Below are 14,994 nucleotides of genomic sequence, written 5' to 3'. Positions count from 1 at the left end.
GGGGGGCGGGGGAGGGTCGGCCCCACCCCCTCCCCGCCCCGCAGTCCAGCCTAGCTTTGTGCCCCCTCGGTTTCCAGGCAACGGCCGAACGCGGGCGCCGGGCAGCCTGCGGCGGGCGGACTGGGACCGGGCCCCTCGGCGGGCGGGACCGAGCACTGCGGCCGGATGGAGGACGACGAGGAGGAGATCACCGCCGCCACGCTGCGGGGCAAGCCCCGGCCGCCGCCCATCTCCGCGCTGTCCGCCTTCAGCTACGTCCCGCCGCGGCGCCAGGACCCCAAGGAGTACAGCTACTACTACCGCCAGGGCAGGGTGAGCGGCCCGGGGCGGGGCGGGGCGGGCGGGGCGGGCTGGAGAGCAGGGATGGGAGGTAGGTAGGGGGGAATTGAGGGCGGCGCTACACTGCGGGGGAGGGGCCAGGGAGGTGCTGGGGGCGGGGCTGCAGTCCGGGGAGGGGACCGGGGGAGGAGGGAGAATAGGGCCGGGATCACACTGCCCAGGAGGGTGCTGGGGGCGGGGTCACACTGCCTGGGAGGGGACGCGGGGAGGGGAGATGGGACGGGGCTACCCTGCGGGGAGGGTGCTGGGGGCGGGATTTCACTGCCAGGAAGGGGTCCTGGGGGCATGGCCGCACTATCCCGGAGGGGCCTGGGGGAGGGGAATGGGGCATCTCCGGGGAGGGCGTTAGAGGGAGAAGGGATGGGGCGGGGCTACACTGCCCGGGAGGATGCTGGGGGCGGGGTTACACTGCCGGCGAGGGCTTCTGGGGGCGGGGCTGCAGGCCGGGGCCGCCCCGCGGAGTGTGGAGGGCCGGGGAGGTGGGGCTGCAGATTCAGGTTAGGGCTCCGGGGGCGGGGCTGCACAGAAGAGCTGGGGCGGGCTTGAGCGGCACTACCTGTGCGGAGTTCGGGGCGGGGCGCAGGGAGTCGGGGGGCGTACGGGTCAAAGGGGGTGGGAGGGTGGGAGAGTGGCCTCCCTCTGGGGCTCCTAGACCCGAGTACCGCGACTACGACCACCGGCGTAAGGTGGACCCCCGCGCCCCCCACGAGAGCATGGGCAGGCGCGGAGCCGGGTGTGGGGATGGGGGGAGGGGAAAAACGCTCACCTGGAAGGGGGCTGCGAGGCCGGGCGTGCGGGCTGGGCGGCCGGGATTGCTCAGCGGGTGTTCGGAGCCCTTTAGGGGTGGGTTAGGGCCGAGTTTTCCCCCGGGAAGTGAGGGAGAGCCCGTGGGCTTCTACTCCTTCTGCCGGGAGCAGCAAGGTGAGCCTGATGCCCAGGATCTGGAGGAGGGTCGCAGGAGCGCGGGGCCACCCAGCCGGCAGGGGCACCGCTGCTTCTGGGGTCTGCCTGCCGCAGGCCTGGGCCGGCCCGAAAACAGCCACTACCTGAAGGCTTTCGCCGCAGGGACTGCGCCCGGACCGCCCAGGGCGCGGAAACCCTCCTAGAAGCCCGCCTGCGAACAAGGAAACCTCGAGGCAGGGCTGAACTGCCGCTGGCAGGGAGAGCGCCGCTAGGAGCGTCCCAGGATTGTGGCCGGGCCTCACCAGGCACACACGAGTCGTGGGGAAAGCCTGAGGGTCTGCGAAGGCCACCCTGCAGCCGAAGCAGGAAGAAAAGCGAAAGGAAAAGAAACATTCAGAATTTGTGGGGGTCGCTTATTCCTTTCTTCTCCATGTTTTTCCTAAAAGTCTCCATCCAGTGTCTTGTACTGTACGTTGCTGCAGTCTGTCTTGCAGCTGGGGAAGCAGGGGCATCATTATTAAAAGGCGCATTGATTGGAGATGCTCAGCCTGCAGTGATAAGGGGTGGCCTGAAGAGGGATCTATAACCAAGTGCCTGGGAGGAAGGAGGTCTTTCCCTCCTGATGTGTGAGGTGTTCCCACCAAACACATCCTTTTCTTCTCCCTACCCACAATCCACAGAGCCCAAGTGAATCCCCATTTAGATCAGGTCAGCACACATTTGAGTACTTGCCACACGTGAAAGGATACCACGGAGCTTAGCCGTGCAAACAGAAGCAGTAGTTTCTAGTTTAGACAACTGTAAGGGGTTGAACCGTGTCCCCCTATTATTCTTATGTTAGAGTCCTAATCCCCTGCACCTCAGAATGTGACTTTATTAGGTGACAGGGTCTTTACAGAGGTAATCAAAGTGAGGTCATTAGTGGGGGGCCCTGATCCACAATGACTGCCATCTAAGAAAAGAGGCAATTTGGGCACAGAGACAGACCTGCGTAGAGGGGAAATGATGTGAATGGACAGGGAGAAGACAGCTGTCTGTAAGCCAAGGACAGAGGCTGGGGACAGATCCTTCCCTCACGGCCCTCAGAAGGAACCAGCTCTGCTGGCACCTTGATCTCCGACTTTGGCCATCAGAACTGTGAGACAGTGTATGTCTGTTGCTTAGACCCTGGTTCTGGGTACTTCGTGTTTTGGCAGCCCCAGCAAACCGACACATAAACCTCAGCCAGGAGGATCTCTTGTATCTGGTAGCGCCTCTCTGCTTGACTTTGACGATATGGAAGGACAAAAGGACAGGAGGAAGAAAGGGGACGCCTGTAGCTCATCTGTCCTTGCCTCCCTGTTTCCTGACTGGCCCGGGCTTGAATATCTCTGCTAACCATTAAGACAGGAATGGGATTGAGAGCAGTGGTTCCCAACCTCACAGCCACCATGGACCTCATGTCTTTTCCTCCCATGAGCAGTATATTTTGAAAGAACTTCTTGCCAGTGAATTTATGAGTCATGCATAGCATTAATGCACAGCATGAGAGAACCAGCCAAAAATCAAGGAGTCTTGATGTTTTAAGTTGGTCCACGCTGTTTTATTGGAAGTATATAAGTATTATCCAGCTTCTTGACATAATGAAAAAATTCACAGTACACCATTTTATGTGTATCTTTGAGGGGTCTTATTGATTACCACTTTGAGGCTATAGGGAAATAAGATAAAGGATTAAGCAGGTGGGGGCCAAGATACTTATCTGTCAGAGAAAAAAGCCAGGGTGCAGGATCCCGCTAAGGACTCTGGGCGAATGGGTTTGGGCCTGGGGAGACTGAAGCTCTGAATCAGATGGATTTACCCATCCAGCCACTAGAGCTGTGGGTGCCGGAAAAAGCAGAGAAGACCCCTCTACCCCCTGTGGGCCAAACACTACCAAGGGAAAAGGGGCAGAGTTGAGTTTGGCAGACTCAGTTTATTCTTCCTAAATTCACCAATCTGACACATGGCTCCACCTTTCTGGGGCCAAATCAACCAAGGGGCAGAGAGACGCGCAAGGTATGAGGTGACCAGGGTTCTGTACTTGGAAGCAGATATGAAGTAGGCAAGAAGTGTACCCCTCTGGTGCAGGGGCCATGCATAGGAAGCCTCCTGGGCCAAATCTGCCCTGCCACCTGAATTAAGAAAGTTTTATTAAAACACAGTCACATGCCCATGTGTATAGTATTGTCAGTGGCAACCACACAGAGTTGAATAGTTGCAACAGTGACCATGACACGTGCAAAGCCTAAAACAGTGACTATATGTCCCTTTACAGAAAATGCTTGCCAACATCTGCTCTGATGCCTTACTGCCAATGGAGGGATGGGCCTTAGACAAATTAATGCAAAGTAGATTTTAAGAAAAAAAATTCAGTACTGTTGATAGCTGGGGTCACAGGCAAATTCAAGTCCTGAGGCCTTTAGCGTCACAGGGAAAAAAATGATGCAGGAGAAAGGTTAACACCTAAATAAAAAAGCCTTCAAAGCAGCAAGAACAACAAAAGACATTTCAAAGTCCATTTGCAAGCCAGCTACCAATGGCAATAATGACCTTGTATGTGCTGGTATTCAATCAGCTACAGGATTCCAGAAGCTGATTCTCTGACCTTGAGATCATTTGGACTAAAAAGGATGAACTCTGTATCACAGGTTTGCTGGGGTCTCACCTGCCCCTAAATTCTTTGTAAATAATTCCAGGCCCTGCTCAAAGCTGGGAAGAAACATTGCAAAAGTAGCTCTTAAGTCAGTTGCTGTGTGTCACACTCACCGGTTAGTTCCTTAGTAGCACAGGCCCAGGAGTCCTGCATTATTAGTCCTCTGTGTTATTAGTTCAAGTCACAGACCAAACACTCTGTCTCACCTTGCCCATCTCGGGATCAGGGATTGAACAGCACCAAAGGCATGGAGCTCTTATGAGAATTAATTTAATTAATGGGTGGAAAGTGGCACATAGTAAGCCCAATGTAAGAAGAGCTCTTCTTATTATTTGTTCTTCTTAGTGATGATTAGAGTTTCCTTTCATTGAGGGACCGGTCCTGGGGCCTTTTATCCTCCATCTTGTTCACTGTTGGAAATTAACACAGGTGAGGCAGGCAGTCTGCGTGTCAGTCTGGTGGTTCCTGATGTTCTATAAGGCATCTCCCCTGCAGGAGCCCAAAGTCAAAGCTCTTGCAGCAGCATGCTTCTTTAAAGCCCCAGTAATACCCTGGATCTTAAGACAGATTTGTCCTCTAAAGCTGCCAGTGAAAATGCTATCAAGTGCTGTCCTGCTCCCTAGGGAGCCTCTAGCAGTGTGGGCTTTTTCTACGAAATAGTGTTCCATAGATTCAGTTCAATGGTGTTTTTAAATTACTTCTTTCTTCTTCTGCCTCGTGCAACATTTCTGCTACTGAAATGGAAAGGCTAAGTCAAAGGAGAATGCCCTTTTATGACAGTTTTGATTAAATTTCTCAAAGTCTAAAAGTTACATTAAAAAAAAAATCTTAGGCAGTTTTAGAATATGCTTTCCTTCATGCTAATGTGAATTGTGGGTAGCTGTGTCTTGAGTGAAGCTTTGCTCAGAAAATCTAACCTTAGTGTTGGTGGGATTAGCCGACTTTCTGTGACGGTGTGTGGTGGAGAGAAAGAGGCAAGGGGCTGACTGTTTATTTACCCTCCTGATACTGAATTTCCTTTGCCTCATGCAGCCAAGCGCTTGGTAAGCATAATGATGGGTGTTGACTGCACAGAGGTGCAAAGGGGTGTCCCTATGCCCACATCCAGGATACAGGAAGCGTTAAATACCAGCTCCCCAAGCCCTTCCTGGACCCTCTTCATCTTTAGGCATCAAGTACATCTGCCATACAGGCTTGGCCACTCCTAGGGGCTGTGGAGGACACATGAGCTCCAGTTCTGTTGCTGGGCCACCTGTCAAAATCTAGGCAAGTTTCTCTCTCTTATCCATCTTGCACCTGCATGCCCTCCAGTCCCAATGTGTACTAGCCAAATGCAAGTATGCCCGCCCCGCCCCCTGCCCACCAAGACACACTCCCCATCCTGCCTGATCTTCTCCTTTGCATGTGTTAGTATCTAACCTACTAAATATTTTACTTGGTTATCTTGTTGGTTTTTTCTCTCCTATTGAAATATGAGCTCCATGAGGGCAGGGATTTATTTGTGTGACTTCTCTATCCTCAGCGATAGAAAGAGTGCCCACAGTCTCATCGTTGGTGCGTCACAAATAGCCGCTGATGGACCGGTAAGGATGAATAAATGGATGCGGACTTTTTAAGCAGAGAGACAAGTCACCGATTGATGAGCTTAGCTTCTTAGATTAAACAGAGGTTTCCTTTTGGATTATCTGCTGTTTGGGTTATCCTTGACCTTGCTCTTCTCCTCGGGGGACTAAACTCGGGAGTGGACTCTGGTTCCCTCTCTCTGTCTGGGCTGGCTGCACTTGTACTGTTCAGTGACCTGCCCCTGGGAACTTAAGGCCTGGAGGGTGGGGCTGAGTGTCTTCCTCCAGGGCAGGTGGAAGGGGGGCAGGTCACCCAAGAGGGAGAAAGGAGTGAGAGGAGAGAGGTCATGTGTGCCCTTCCAGCGGAAGTGATTCCTCTGGAAGGAAACACCAGGAATAGGGAATTTCCTACCCGTTGGTCCCTACCAGTCATGACCACCCATGTGAGCACACAGTGCATGCCTTTCCACATGCGTTTATGAATGCAGTCATGTGTGTCACACTTTAAAATATAAGAACATGTTCACACACGATCACGCATCTACGTGTATATATTTGCAGCATGCTCTTTTCATTTAACAGTGTATCTCAGACATTTTTTTCAAAACCATCCCCTTTTAAGAAGTACAACAAGCAAATGATACATGAAAACAAACAGCATTTTCCCCAATATATTTGACCAAGTGACAACATGTAAGACTAGATTCAGGTTTCAGCCCCCGTGGATGGCCCTTTCTTCCTTGATGTGAATTGCTGGGGGGCAGGGGGCGGAAGAGGGGGCGAATGGGGAGCTGGTAACAATGGCAGAGAGAAGGCAACTGGCTTCATTCTTATTAAATTGGTAAACTATTCAGATTATTTGGAAAGTTATGAAAATTTCCTAAATTTGTGATCTTAACACACCAGAGAGGAAACACAATCTTTGCCACAAACCAAAGAGAATAGTTGAGTATTGTCCTTTTAAAAAAGTTATCATTATGTCCTTGACAAGCTACATTTCTTCTGAGAGATAGAATTTTGAACAATATTAAAATTTATGAAAACATACTCCTTAAGCTTCATACACTGCTTGACTCCCAAGGAGAAGCACTGAATCTATCAGAAGTAAAATGAGGCCCTTATGAATCAAAGAAAACCATTTTCAGTTACCTTGGGAATTTTCAGTTTTAAAAGTAGGTCACAAAGCTCTGGGTAGGCAAACAGTACCTGAAAGCCTCCAGGTGAGAGGTAGCAGTACTATGGCCCCTGAGGAGAGGAGATGAGAGTAGCTCGGTCATAACATTATTAATAAAGGTGGGCTAGGATGTGCTATGCAAACAAATGGACCCCAAACCCTGAGAGTCTTAACTAGTGGTATGTCAGAGCCTGATCATACTGACAAAGAGGGGATTTTTAGCATCTCTTCTGAACTCTGCATTCAATTGGAAGCCTGAAATTGGCCATGATGGGAGTATTTACACCACAGAAATTAGCAAACACTACAAATCAGGTCTTTTTTCTCCAGAGAGCAGGTTGTTAACATAAGTGCACCGGTGGCCTTAAGCATATAAACATAACATAATGAAATACAGCCTAACATGTATGTTTCTCCTGGGTGGGTCTTCTTAATGCAGTTAACTTGGGAAACTGAGCTTCTCTGTTTTAGTGACTCCATTATTGCCAGGGCCTGGGAATCTTTGGGACTTTGGGTCTTTCCCTGGATCCTTTAAATTGCTGGTCAGTGAGCAAGGAGAGAGAGTGTGGAGGCCTGCTGTGAGTTTCTTAGGGACCAGGCCTAGGAGACGGCGCCCACTGGTTTCACCCACATTCCCTGGCCAGAGCTGGTCACTTGGCCCTGGCCTAATTGTGATGGAAACTTACAATGAAGAATGCATTAATATTCAAAATGCTCTGAAAGGGAGGAGAAAATAAAGGACTTGAATCTCAGTTTGCTCAAAATCTTCCCCCAACTATTTGTGTGAGAGTTTGTGTAACTTCTGGGAGGAAGACAGCTTCCAAGTTTGGGAGGAGGCACTGGGTATAATAAAGCCCACAACCCCAGAAGAGACAGCCCTCAGGCCCCCTGTGGGCTGGAGGTGGTAGGCTAGGACTTCTTCCTTGTTTATGAACTTGCATTAGTCATGATAAGCTAGGTTATGCTGCAGTAACAAACAACCCCCAAAGTCTCAGTGGCCTGAAACAAAGCTTATTTCTCATGCTAAGCGTCCAACAAGGATCAGAAGGGTGACCCTGCCCAGTACCATCCCTCAGTGGCCACCGTGGAAGCTGCTAACGCCTCAGTCTTAAGCTTCAGGAGTCCCTGGCACCAGCTCTTAAATACTTCCGATCGAAGAGTCACACGTCACCTCTATGCACCACTCATTGGTTAGAACTGGGCTCATGATTTCACTAACCTAAAGGAGAGGGAAGATTAATCCTCTGTGTAGTCAGTAGAGGAGCACTGAATATTGGTGATGTCTACCAAGCCAGTAGGTGTACCGATTCAGTTTATCTGAGCAGAGTGTGCCATGGTTGGGTCTCTGGTTCCACTGCAATAACCTTTGTACTATCTCTATCCTTACTTTCCATCGTTCAAAAGATGGCTACTTCTTCTTATCGTGTATGTTGTTAGAGCTGCTGTAACAAAGTACTACAGACCTGGCTGCTTAAACAACAGAAGTTTATTGTCTCACAGTTTCTGGAGGCTAGACATCTGAAATCAAGGTGCTGGCAGAGTTGGTCCCTTCTGAGGCTGTGAGGGAGAAGCTGTCCCCCCGCCTCTCTCCTTAGCTCAGCTGTCTTCTCCCTGTGTCTCTTCATATCATCTTCACTTTCTGCCTATTTGTGTCTGTGTGCAAATTCTTTTAATAAGGGCACCAGTCTTATTGGATTAGGGACCCACCCTATCCGAGTCTGACCTCAACTAATTACGCCTTCAGTAATCTCATTTCCAAATAAGGTCATGTTCTGAGGTACTAGGGGTTGGGACTTCAACATATGAATTTAACACACAGGGAGCTTACTCCCCAGTGGCCTTGGCTACAGTGGTGTGGTCCCTCCTGTCAACTTCATTTGCATCCACTTGTTACCCCCAGGCCAGACAAAAGCTGATCTTTCCTTCTTTGATGCTACTGTACTTTGTACATACCTCTGTTCCTCCCTGGGTGTTATGTTGAGATATTTTAATTAGTGGGTTTATTTCCATTCTCAGCCTTTAGGTGGTCTCCTTTAAAGTAGGGTCTCCCTATTTCTGTTCCAGAGTTTAGGACAGTGCCTGGCACAAAGTAGACCCAACGTGCTTTGGAGGCTGAAAACTGAAGGCCCCCACTTGTCTTATGGCATCAGCCCAGGGCTATAGACTGGAGTGATTTTTCAGTGTTAAGAGTAAGGGTCACCATAGGGAAACTGATGGTGGGTGATCAGACACCACGACCAGAATAAGACCAGAATACATTATAACGATACTCAAAACACAAAGGAGCTAAGGAAATCATGAGAGAAAAATAAAGGGGCTCTGCTTTGCCTTTAAAAAAAAAAAAGTCATCTGTGAAATAGAGGAAATCCCTTGAGAGATTTTAATAGCAAAATATCAGGAACCCAGAAGCTCTGTTTTGTGGCAGCATCTAAATCCAGTTTGGCTTTTCTTAATATCATTTTGCTTCAAATCATAAAGGAATAAAAAGGACCGAAAGAAGAAAGATTAATAATTAAAATCCGGGAAAACCCAGAATTTTGGTTTGATTAGGATTTGGAAATGGACAGTCACATTACTAAGTAAGGCTGCCTGCCTGGTGATGGATTTTTTTTTTTTCTTATTTTTCAATGATAGAAAAAAAACTCGTTTTTACTCTGGAAAGTCCTGAGTAGGCAAAATCCCCACACAGAAGACTTAAAGATTCTGATCACATCCGTCAGCAGTGAGATTTCTAATAAAGACTCTTCTAAGATATAGTAGGCTGTTGGTACCTAATCCTGGGGAGGGGAGTCCGGCATTGCTGCTCATAGATCTTACTTTCATAGAGTATTTTAGGAGACCCAATTAGAATGACAAGAAATAGGCATTATTCTGTAAAGCTGCATATTGCAGTGGGTTTCTCCATCATAGGGGACAGAATGAAGCAAGACTTCCTTCCTCGTTCAGGTAACAGCGATGGCATTCTCATTCTGTTCTTGAGTTCGTTCCTCCCTCTTTAGTCTTTCTCCCAGGACAAGTCCAAGGACCCCAGGGGCTTACTCAGTTCAGGAGGGGCAGGCAGGAATGGGCCACCTGCACAGGAAGCCAGCACAAGGGGGATCCCTGTTTCCCCTTCTGTCAGGGCTGCCCCCTTGTGGTGGGGCTGAGCCGCACACCCGGGAGCAGCTTAGTCACTGCAGGGAGCAGAGACTGGCCGCTGGCCTCCTCCTCTCTGGCCCAAAGTTCTCAGGGTGCAGAAGGGCTCTGGCTGCAGGTGCAGCTCCCACTCAGGTGCTCGGTCCTAGGAAACCAGGTCATTCTGTTGCCCACGGCAGCTCTTTCCCGAAACACACCCATTTCACAGGTCAGTCAGGCCAGGAGGGATTCCAGTGACAATGGAAAATCTACATTATGACCAAGAGCCCAGCCTACATTACCGTGTAAATGCAGGTGATGTAGGGGTGATGGGGTTTCAAGTTACTGTTCGTGTCTGCCTCTGCCAGGCCTGGCCAGTAGCTCTGAACCCCAAAGGGAAGGGTCTGCATTGCAATACCCCCTTTACAGAAGGCGAGATGCTCTTTTGGAGAATTTGTGTCCCACCATCCCAGCAGAGTGGGTGGCATCCTTGAGCTTCTGCTGTGTCTCTGCCGGACCCGCTGGCCTGGTAGCTTACCCAGAAAAAGGTTTCCTGTGAGGTTTGCTTAATCTCTCTAGGCTAGAAGTGAGCACCCAGCCAACCCCACCAGCTTCTGCTTCTGTGGACATCCTATACACTGATGTTAAAGATACTGAGATTTCTTCTTCATTTCCTGAAGGTTTTTTAAGTTTGAATTTTATTTGATAAGCAAATGTCTGATTTTTACATGGGCAAAGTGATGGATATTTTCTTTGTGATATGTCCCCATTGCTTTCTTGCCTAGGAGGTCCCTTGTGGGTTTTCCTTTCAGTTATTTTTCTAATCCATCCAGAGTTTACTTTTGTCCATAGTGTGATGTGAAGACCCAGCTTTCTTTTTCTTTTTTTTCCCAAAGAGCTAGCCAATGTTCACAGTACCAAAAGCTGAATAATGTATCACCTCTCCACTGATTTGGGTCTTTTGCTTTTTAATCCCATGAGTACAAGGTTACCTTCAGGAGGTTGTAGGGTGTAGGTGACCTTCAGGAGGTGTGAAAGTCAGGGCCGGCCAAACCAATGCGTGCACAGGCCCAGCAGCTGAGTGGGGGAGGGAAGACAAAGCCAAGAAGAAGCTCCTGCGAGGTGACCTCATTAAATGACCATCAGGGCACGGATTCAGAAGCCATGGCTCCTGTCTCTAGTCACTTGGAGTGACTCAGAACGTAGGCAAACCAGGATTCCAGCATCACTGAATAAGTGCCTTGAACATGGTGCCACTGAAATTCTGAAGAACTTGAAAATAATGGCGTTGTTTTCCTGACTAGATGGTTAATGGCACCAGGACAGCAGCCGTGTCTGAGTTATCTTCAAACCTTCCCGAGCTGGAGTGGCACGTCGTGCACAGGATAGATGAGCTGTGAAGGAGTTTTCACGGCTGGGCTGAAGCTACATCACACTCCAGCCATATCCGCTGTTGTCAGCAGCTCTTGAGTTCCCACACTGAGAATGGGCGGGATGTGTTTTCCAACAGACTGCACACAATGTGCATCCTTTTCACCATTACCTTCTACCTCTGTGTCCTTCCGTCGGAGGGGACTCTTCTAGCATTACTATTCAGGATAAAAGCAAACAAGCAAGCAGAGGTTAGAGGCCCCGCAATCCCAAATTCCAGTGAGGTGGCGCATCTGCCTTTGCTGCTGGAGGATTCAAGGCAGCTGGCACTGGGCTGGAGGAACAGAAATGACAGGCCTGACTTACAAGGCGAAGATTAAAGATCAGCTAACACGTGGATTTCTTTTCCTTTTACTAGTTACCAAATGAGGCAGTTTTATTTTTGTAGTAAGAAAAATTGGGGATAAAAAAATGGAGATGTTACAGATGGCAGCTCTGTTAATGGGATCATTTTCTAACACATTAGAGCTGTGCGTGTGAGTATTTTATACTATGTTTGGATATATGTGTATATTATACATATGTATATATACACATATATAACATATACCAAATATATGTGTTCATATACATATGAATTACAGTTTTTATAGCTGCCACATATGATTAAAGAAAATATTTCTCTCTAGAGAGGGAGAACTTCTTTTTGGGTATATTGTCCTAGTATTCAGTTATTGTTAGTTTTTCAAAGCAGTACAAGCCTATTATACAAAATTTGAGAAATTCAAGAAAAGTGGAAATGAAGGAGAGGGACTTCCCTGGCGGTCCAGTGGTTAAGACTCCAAGCTTCCACTGCAGGGGGCACGGGTTCGATCCCTGGTCAGGGAGCTAAGACCCCACGTGCCACGGGGCATGGCCAAAAAAAAAAAAAAAAAAAAAAAAAGAGGGGAAACACATATATTGAGTGGATTATCATAATTTTAAGACTTGAGCCCTAGGGTGGAGTCAGGGAGAGCCAGGAGCCTCCTCCGGGAAGGAGGAGTCTGTAACAGTCTAGGAAAAGTGTCCCTGGAAATATCTCCACCCTGTCGGGCCTCTCAGAAACTTGGGGCCTTGCGTCCCTGCTCTGGTCACTGCCCGAGGGGTGGTGACCTTCCCCATACACGTTCGGTGCAGTCGGGGAATCTCTATACATCTCCACTCTTCATCAGGGGGAGAGTTTGGGCTCTCAAGCCGCATGAAGCTTCCACAGCTCAGCCCTTGAATAAACCATGGCTTTCTTTCTCTTTTTATTCCCAGACTGGAATCATTTCCCTCTATGACTGTGTTTTTAAGAGGAACCCAGGTTATAATCAGAAATTGCACCGAGACGACAGAGAACATGCAAAAAGCCTGGGACTTCACGTTAACGAGGAGGTAATAGTAAGGCGGGGTATCGCTGGGTGTGAACAGATTCACTGTGTGTGTGTTTATTTAGCACCGTGAGCAGTTGGCTGCACGTAACTCGCCTTTGTGAGGCTCTCCTCTGTCTCACTGTGCCAGGAAGTGAAGACCAAGCTACTGTCACAGCTCACTCCATTCTGCCGTGTTAAACTGTGTATTAATTTTTGTGACTGTTGGTTAGTCCTCTAGAATGTAACAGTTCCATGACAGCAAAACTCAAGAGTTCTTTTCAATAGATAAATAGGTCTTTGCTTAACCTCCCAGGCCTGGCTATCATAGTTCTAAGAACACTGGCCTTCCAGGGATGAAACCACACATGCAAGAAAGAGTATTTCTCCCAAGTTACCAGGCCACTGTATGTACCACATACGGCTCAGTTCTTCTTTTATCTCTGCATGGTTTTCTGAGAGGAAGGGCTTTGCTTCTCGTCAGCACAGGGTGGGTGGTGACCAACAGAGGGAACCAAACTCACAGGGTGAGAAGGTCAGGCTCACAGCAGGTAGAGGGGGTTGGGTGGTGGGTTGGAGGTGTGGGCGTAGAGAGGGGGGTTGATAGGGATGGGGGTGGGGGAAGGAGGCTGTGCATCCCCTTGGCATGGTCGAGCCGACCTGCCACTGGGTTAGACCCTCTTCCACGCTAGGACATTGTCTCTTTAAATCTGATCCGAGGACAGTATGTTTATTAAAATCTGGATTCTGTATTAATATCATAATCTTTATACAATACACAGAAATCTGGATGAAAAAGCTTCTGGTGGGATTCCTTTTTGGATCAGAGGATTTTTGCCTGTGGCAGCTAATGTTTAAGAATACCATCGTGTCACTTTCAAAGAAACTTTTAACTGCTGTGGAATTAAGTGGTGGAGGTACTATGAAGTATCACCACTTAAGTCACTGACATTAACTTTGTTTTTCTGTTGTTTTGGTCTGAGTTAATTCATTCCAAGTTGGTAGTGAAGTTAGTGCTTTTCTCTCATAAGCACACGCCTGGCATAACTTAGATCCAGTCAGAGTTTTTGAGCATCTCCCATGTGCCACTGAGTATAAAGGGAAGAAAACAGAAGTGTCTGTCCTCCTAGAGCTGACATTCCCATGAGGAGACAGAAAAGTAAAAGCCAAATAAATAATGACCTGGATGTCAGGTATTGATAAGTGGTATGCAGAGAAATACAGCCTTTTAAGGGGATGGAGAAAATGAAAGGGATGAAGGAGGCTGGGGACATGATGGGGGGCCTGGGGAGATGAGGGTGTCTGGGGGATGGAGCATGGGGAGATGGGGGATAGGGGAGATGAGAGGTCTGGGGAGATGGTAGATCTGGGGAGATGAGAGGTCTGGGGAGATGGGAGATCTGGGGAGATGAGAGGTCTGGGGAGATGGGAGGTCTGGGGAGATGGGAGATCTGGGGAGATGGGAGATCTGGGAAGATGGGAGGTCTGGGGAGATGAGAGGTCTGGGGAGATGGGAGATCTGGGGAGATGAGAAGTCTGGGGAGATGAGAGGTCGGGGGAGATGGGAGATCTGGGGAGATGTGTATCTGGGAGAAGGAAGAAGGTGGACAGAAGACAGGCAGTAGGAGCTCGGGGAGAAGGGAGAAGACGGGGAGGAACAGGACCCTGAAGTCAGTGGGTACCTGTTGCCCCGTGCGAGACCTTGGTCTTTCCTCTGAAAGACTTGAGGACAGTGGCAGGCCCTGAGCAGAGGGGACAGGGTGTGAATTGGTTAAAGAGGTCCCCCTCCCCCGGCGTCAGTGTGCAGGGGTCCTAAGAAGCCAGGTGGAGGTGGGGCGCAGATGCGCGGCACGCGGGCTGGACAGGTAAGAGCGCTCTGCTCCCTGACCCTCACCCCCAACAGGAGCGCGAGAGGCCGGTGTGGGTGCTGACGTCTTCTGTCTATGGGCGGCGCATCCACCAGCCTGTGGAGCCCCCGAACCGGGATCACAGACGCGCCGGCCACGTGAAGGCCGACTTCTACCGGAAGAACGACATCCCCAGCATCAAGGCTCCCGGCTTCGGTCACATTTCTCCGGCCTGACGCCCTCGCATGGCCCGAAGGGCGCGGGCGAGAGGGATGGCACTGGGGGGGGGGGGAGGGGAAGGGGGGACGCGGTGTGGCGCCGGCCTCAGGGTCCCTGTGTGGACCTCCCGGGCCAGTGGGCGACCCCTGATGTGCCCCCGATGCGCTGGGGCCGCGGGAAGGACCGCGCAGGGCTGCTTCCCGCACGTTTCCTTGGCGACCAGCCTGGCCAAAGGCCTGCGAGTCTGAGGATGGACACCTACCTAGTATGACGGTTTTCACGCGAACCGATTTCAGATGAAATGATGCTGGAGACTGATCCATTATGAGCATCTGAATACAATGAAAACCTTGCTCCCCCTTGACAGCGGTTGGGCTGATCTTTGTTCGCTCCTCTCCAC

General features: G+C 49.8%; 1 protein-coding gene across 1 annotated transcript; it reads left to right on the top strand.

Annotated features, from left to right (window-relative positions):
• The first annotated feature begins 122 nt into the window (after window positions 1-122).
• CFAP90 (cilia and flagella associated protein 90) lies at window positions 123-14,663 on the top strand. Its single transcript, XM_065875495.1, has 3 exons — window positions 123-312; window positions 12,437-12,553; window positions 14,432-14,663. Exons 1-3 carry the CDS (start codon window positions 166-168, stop codon window positions 14,609-14,611), a joined length of 444 nt encoding a protein of 147 aa, XP_065731567.1. The 5' UTR covers window positions 123-165; the 3' UTR covers window positions 14,612-14,663.
• Window positions 14,664-14,994: the final 331 nt, after the last annotated feature.

This window comes from Phocoena phocoena, chromosome 3 (assembly GCF_963924675.1).
Source record: "Phocoena phocoena chromosome 3, mPhoPho1.1, whole genome shotgun sequence".
NCBI classification, from domain to species: domain Eukaryota; kingdom Metazoa; phylum Chordata; class Mammalia; order Artiodactyla; family Phocoenidae; genus Phocoena; species Phocoena phocoena.
Note: the sequence above shows the minus strand (reverse complement) of the source record. Positions and strands in the feature narration are given on the sequence as shown.

Bases quoted from the DNA above. Each gene is read 5' to 3' on its own strand.
- CFAP90 (XM_065875495.1), top strand. From the start codon at position 166: ATGGAGGACGACGAGGAGGAGATCACCGCCGCCACGCTGCGGGGCAAG. The intron at 313-12,436 runs GTGAGCGGCCCG...TTTTATTCCCAG, and splicing joins ACTACTACCGCCAGGGCAGG to ACTGGAATCATTTCCCTCTA. The intron at 12,554-14,431 runs GTAATAGTAAGG...CACCCCCAACAG, and splicing joins GACTTCACGTTAACGAGGAG to GAGCGCGAGAGGCCGGTGTG.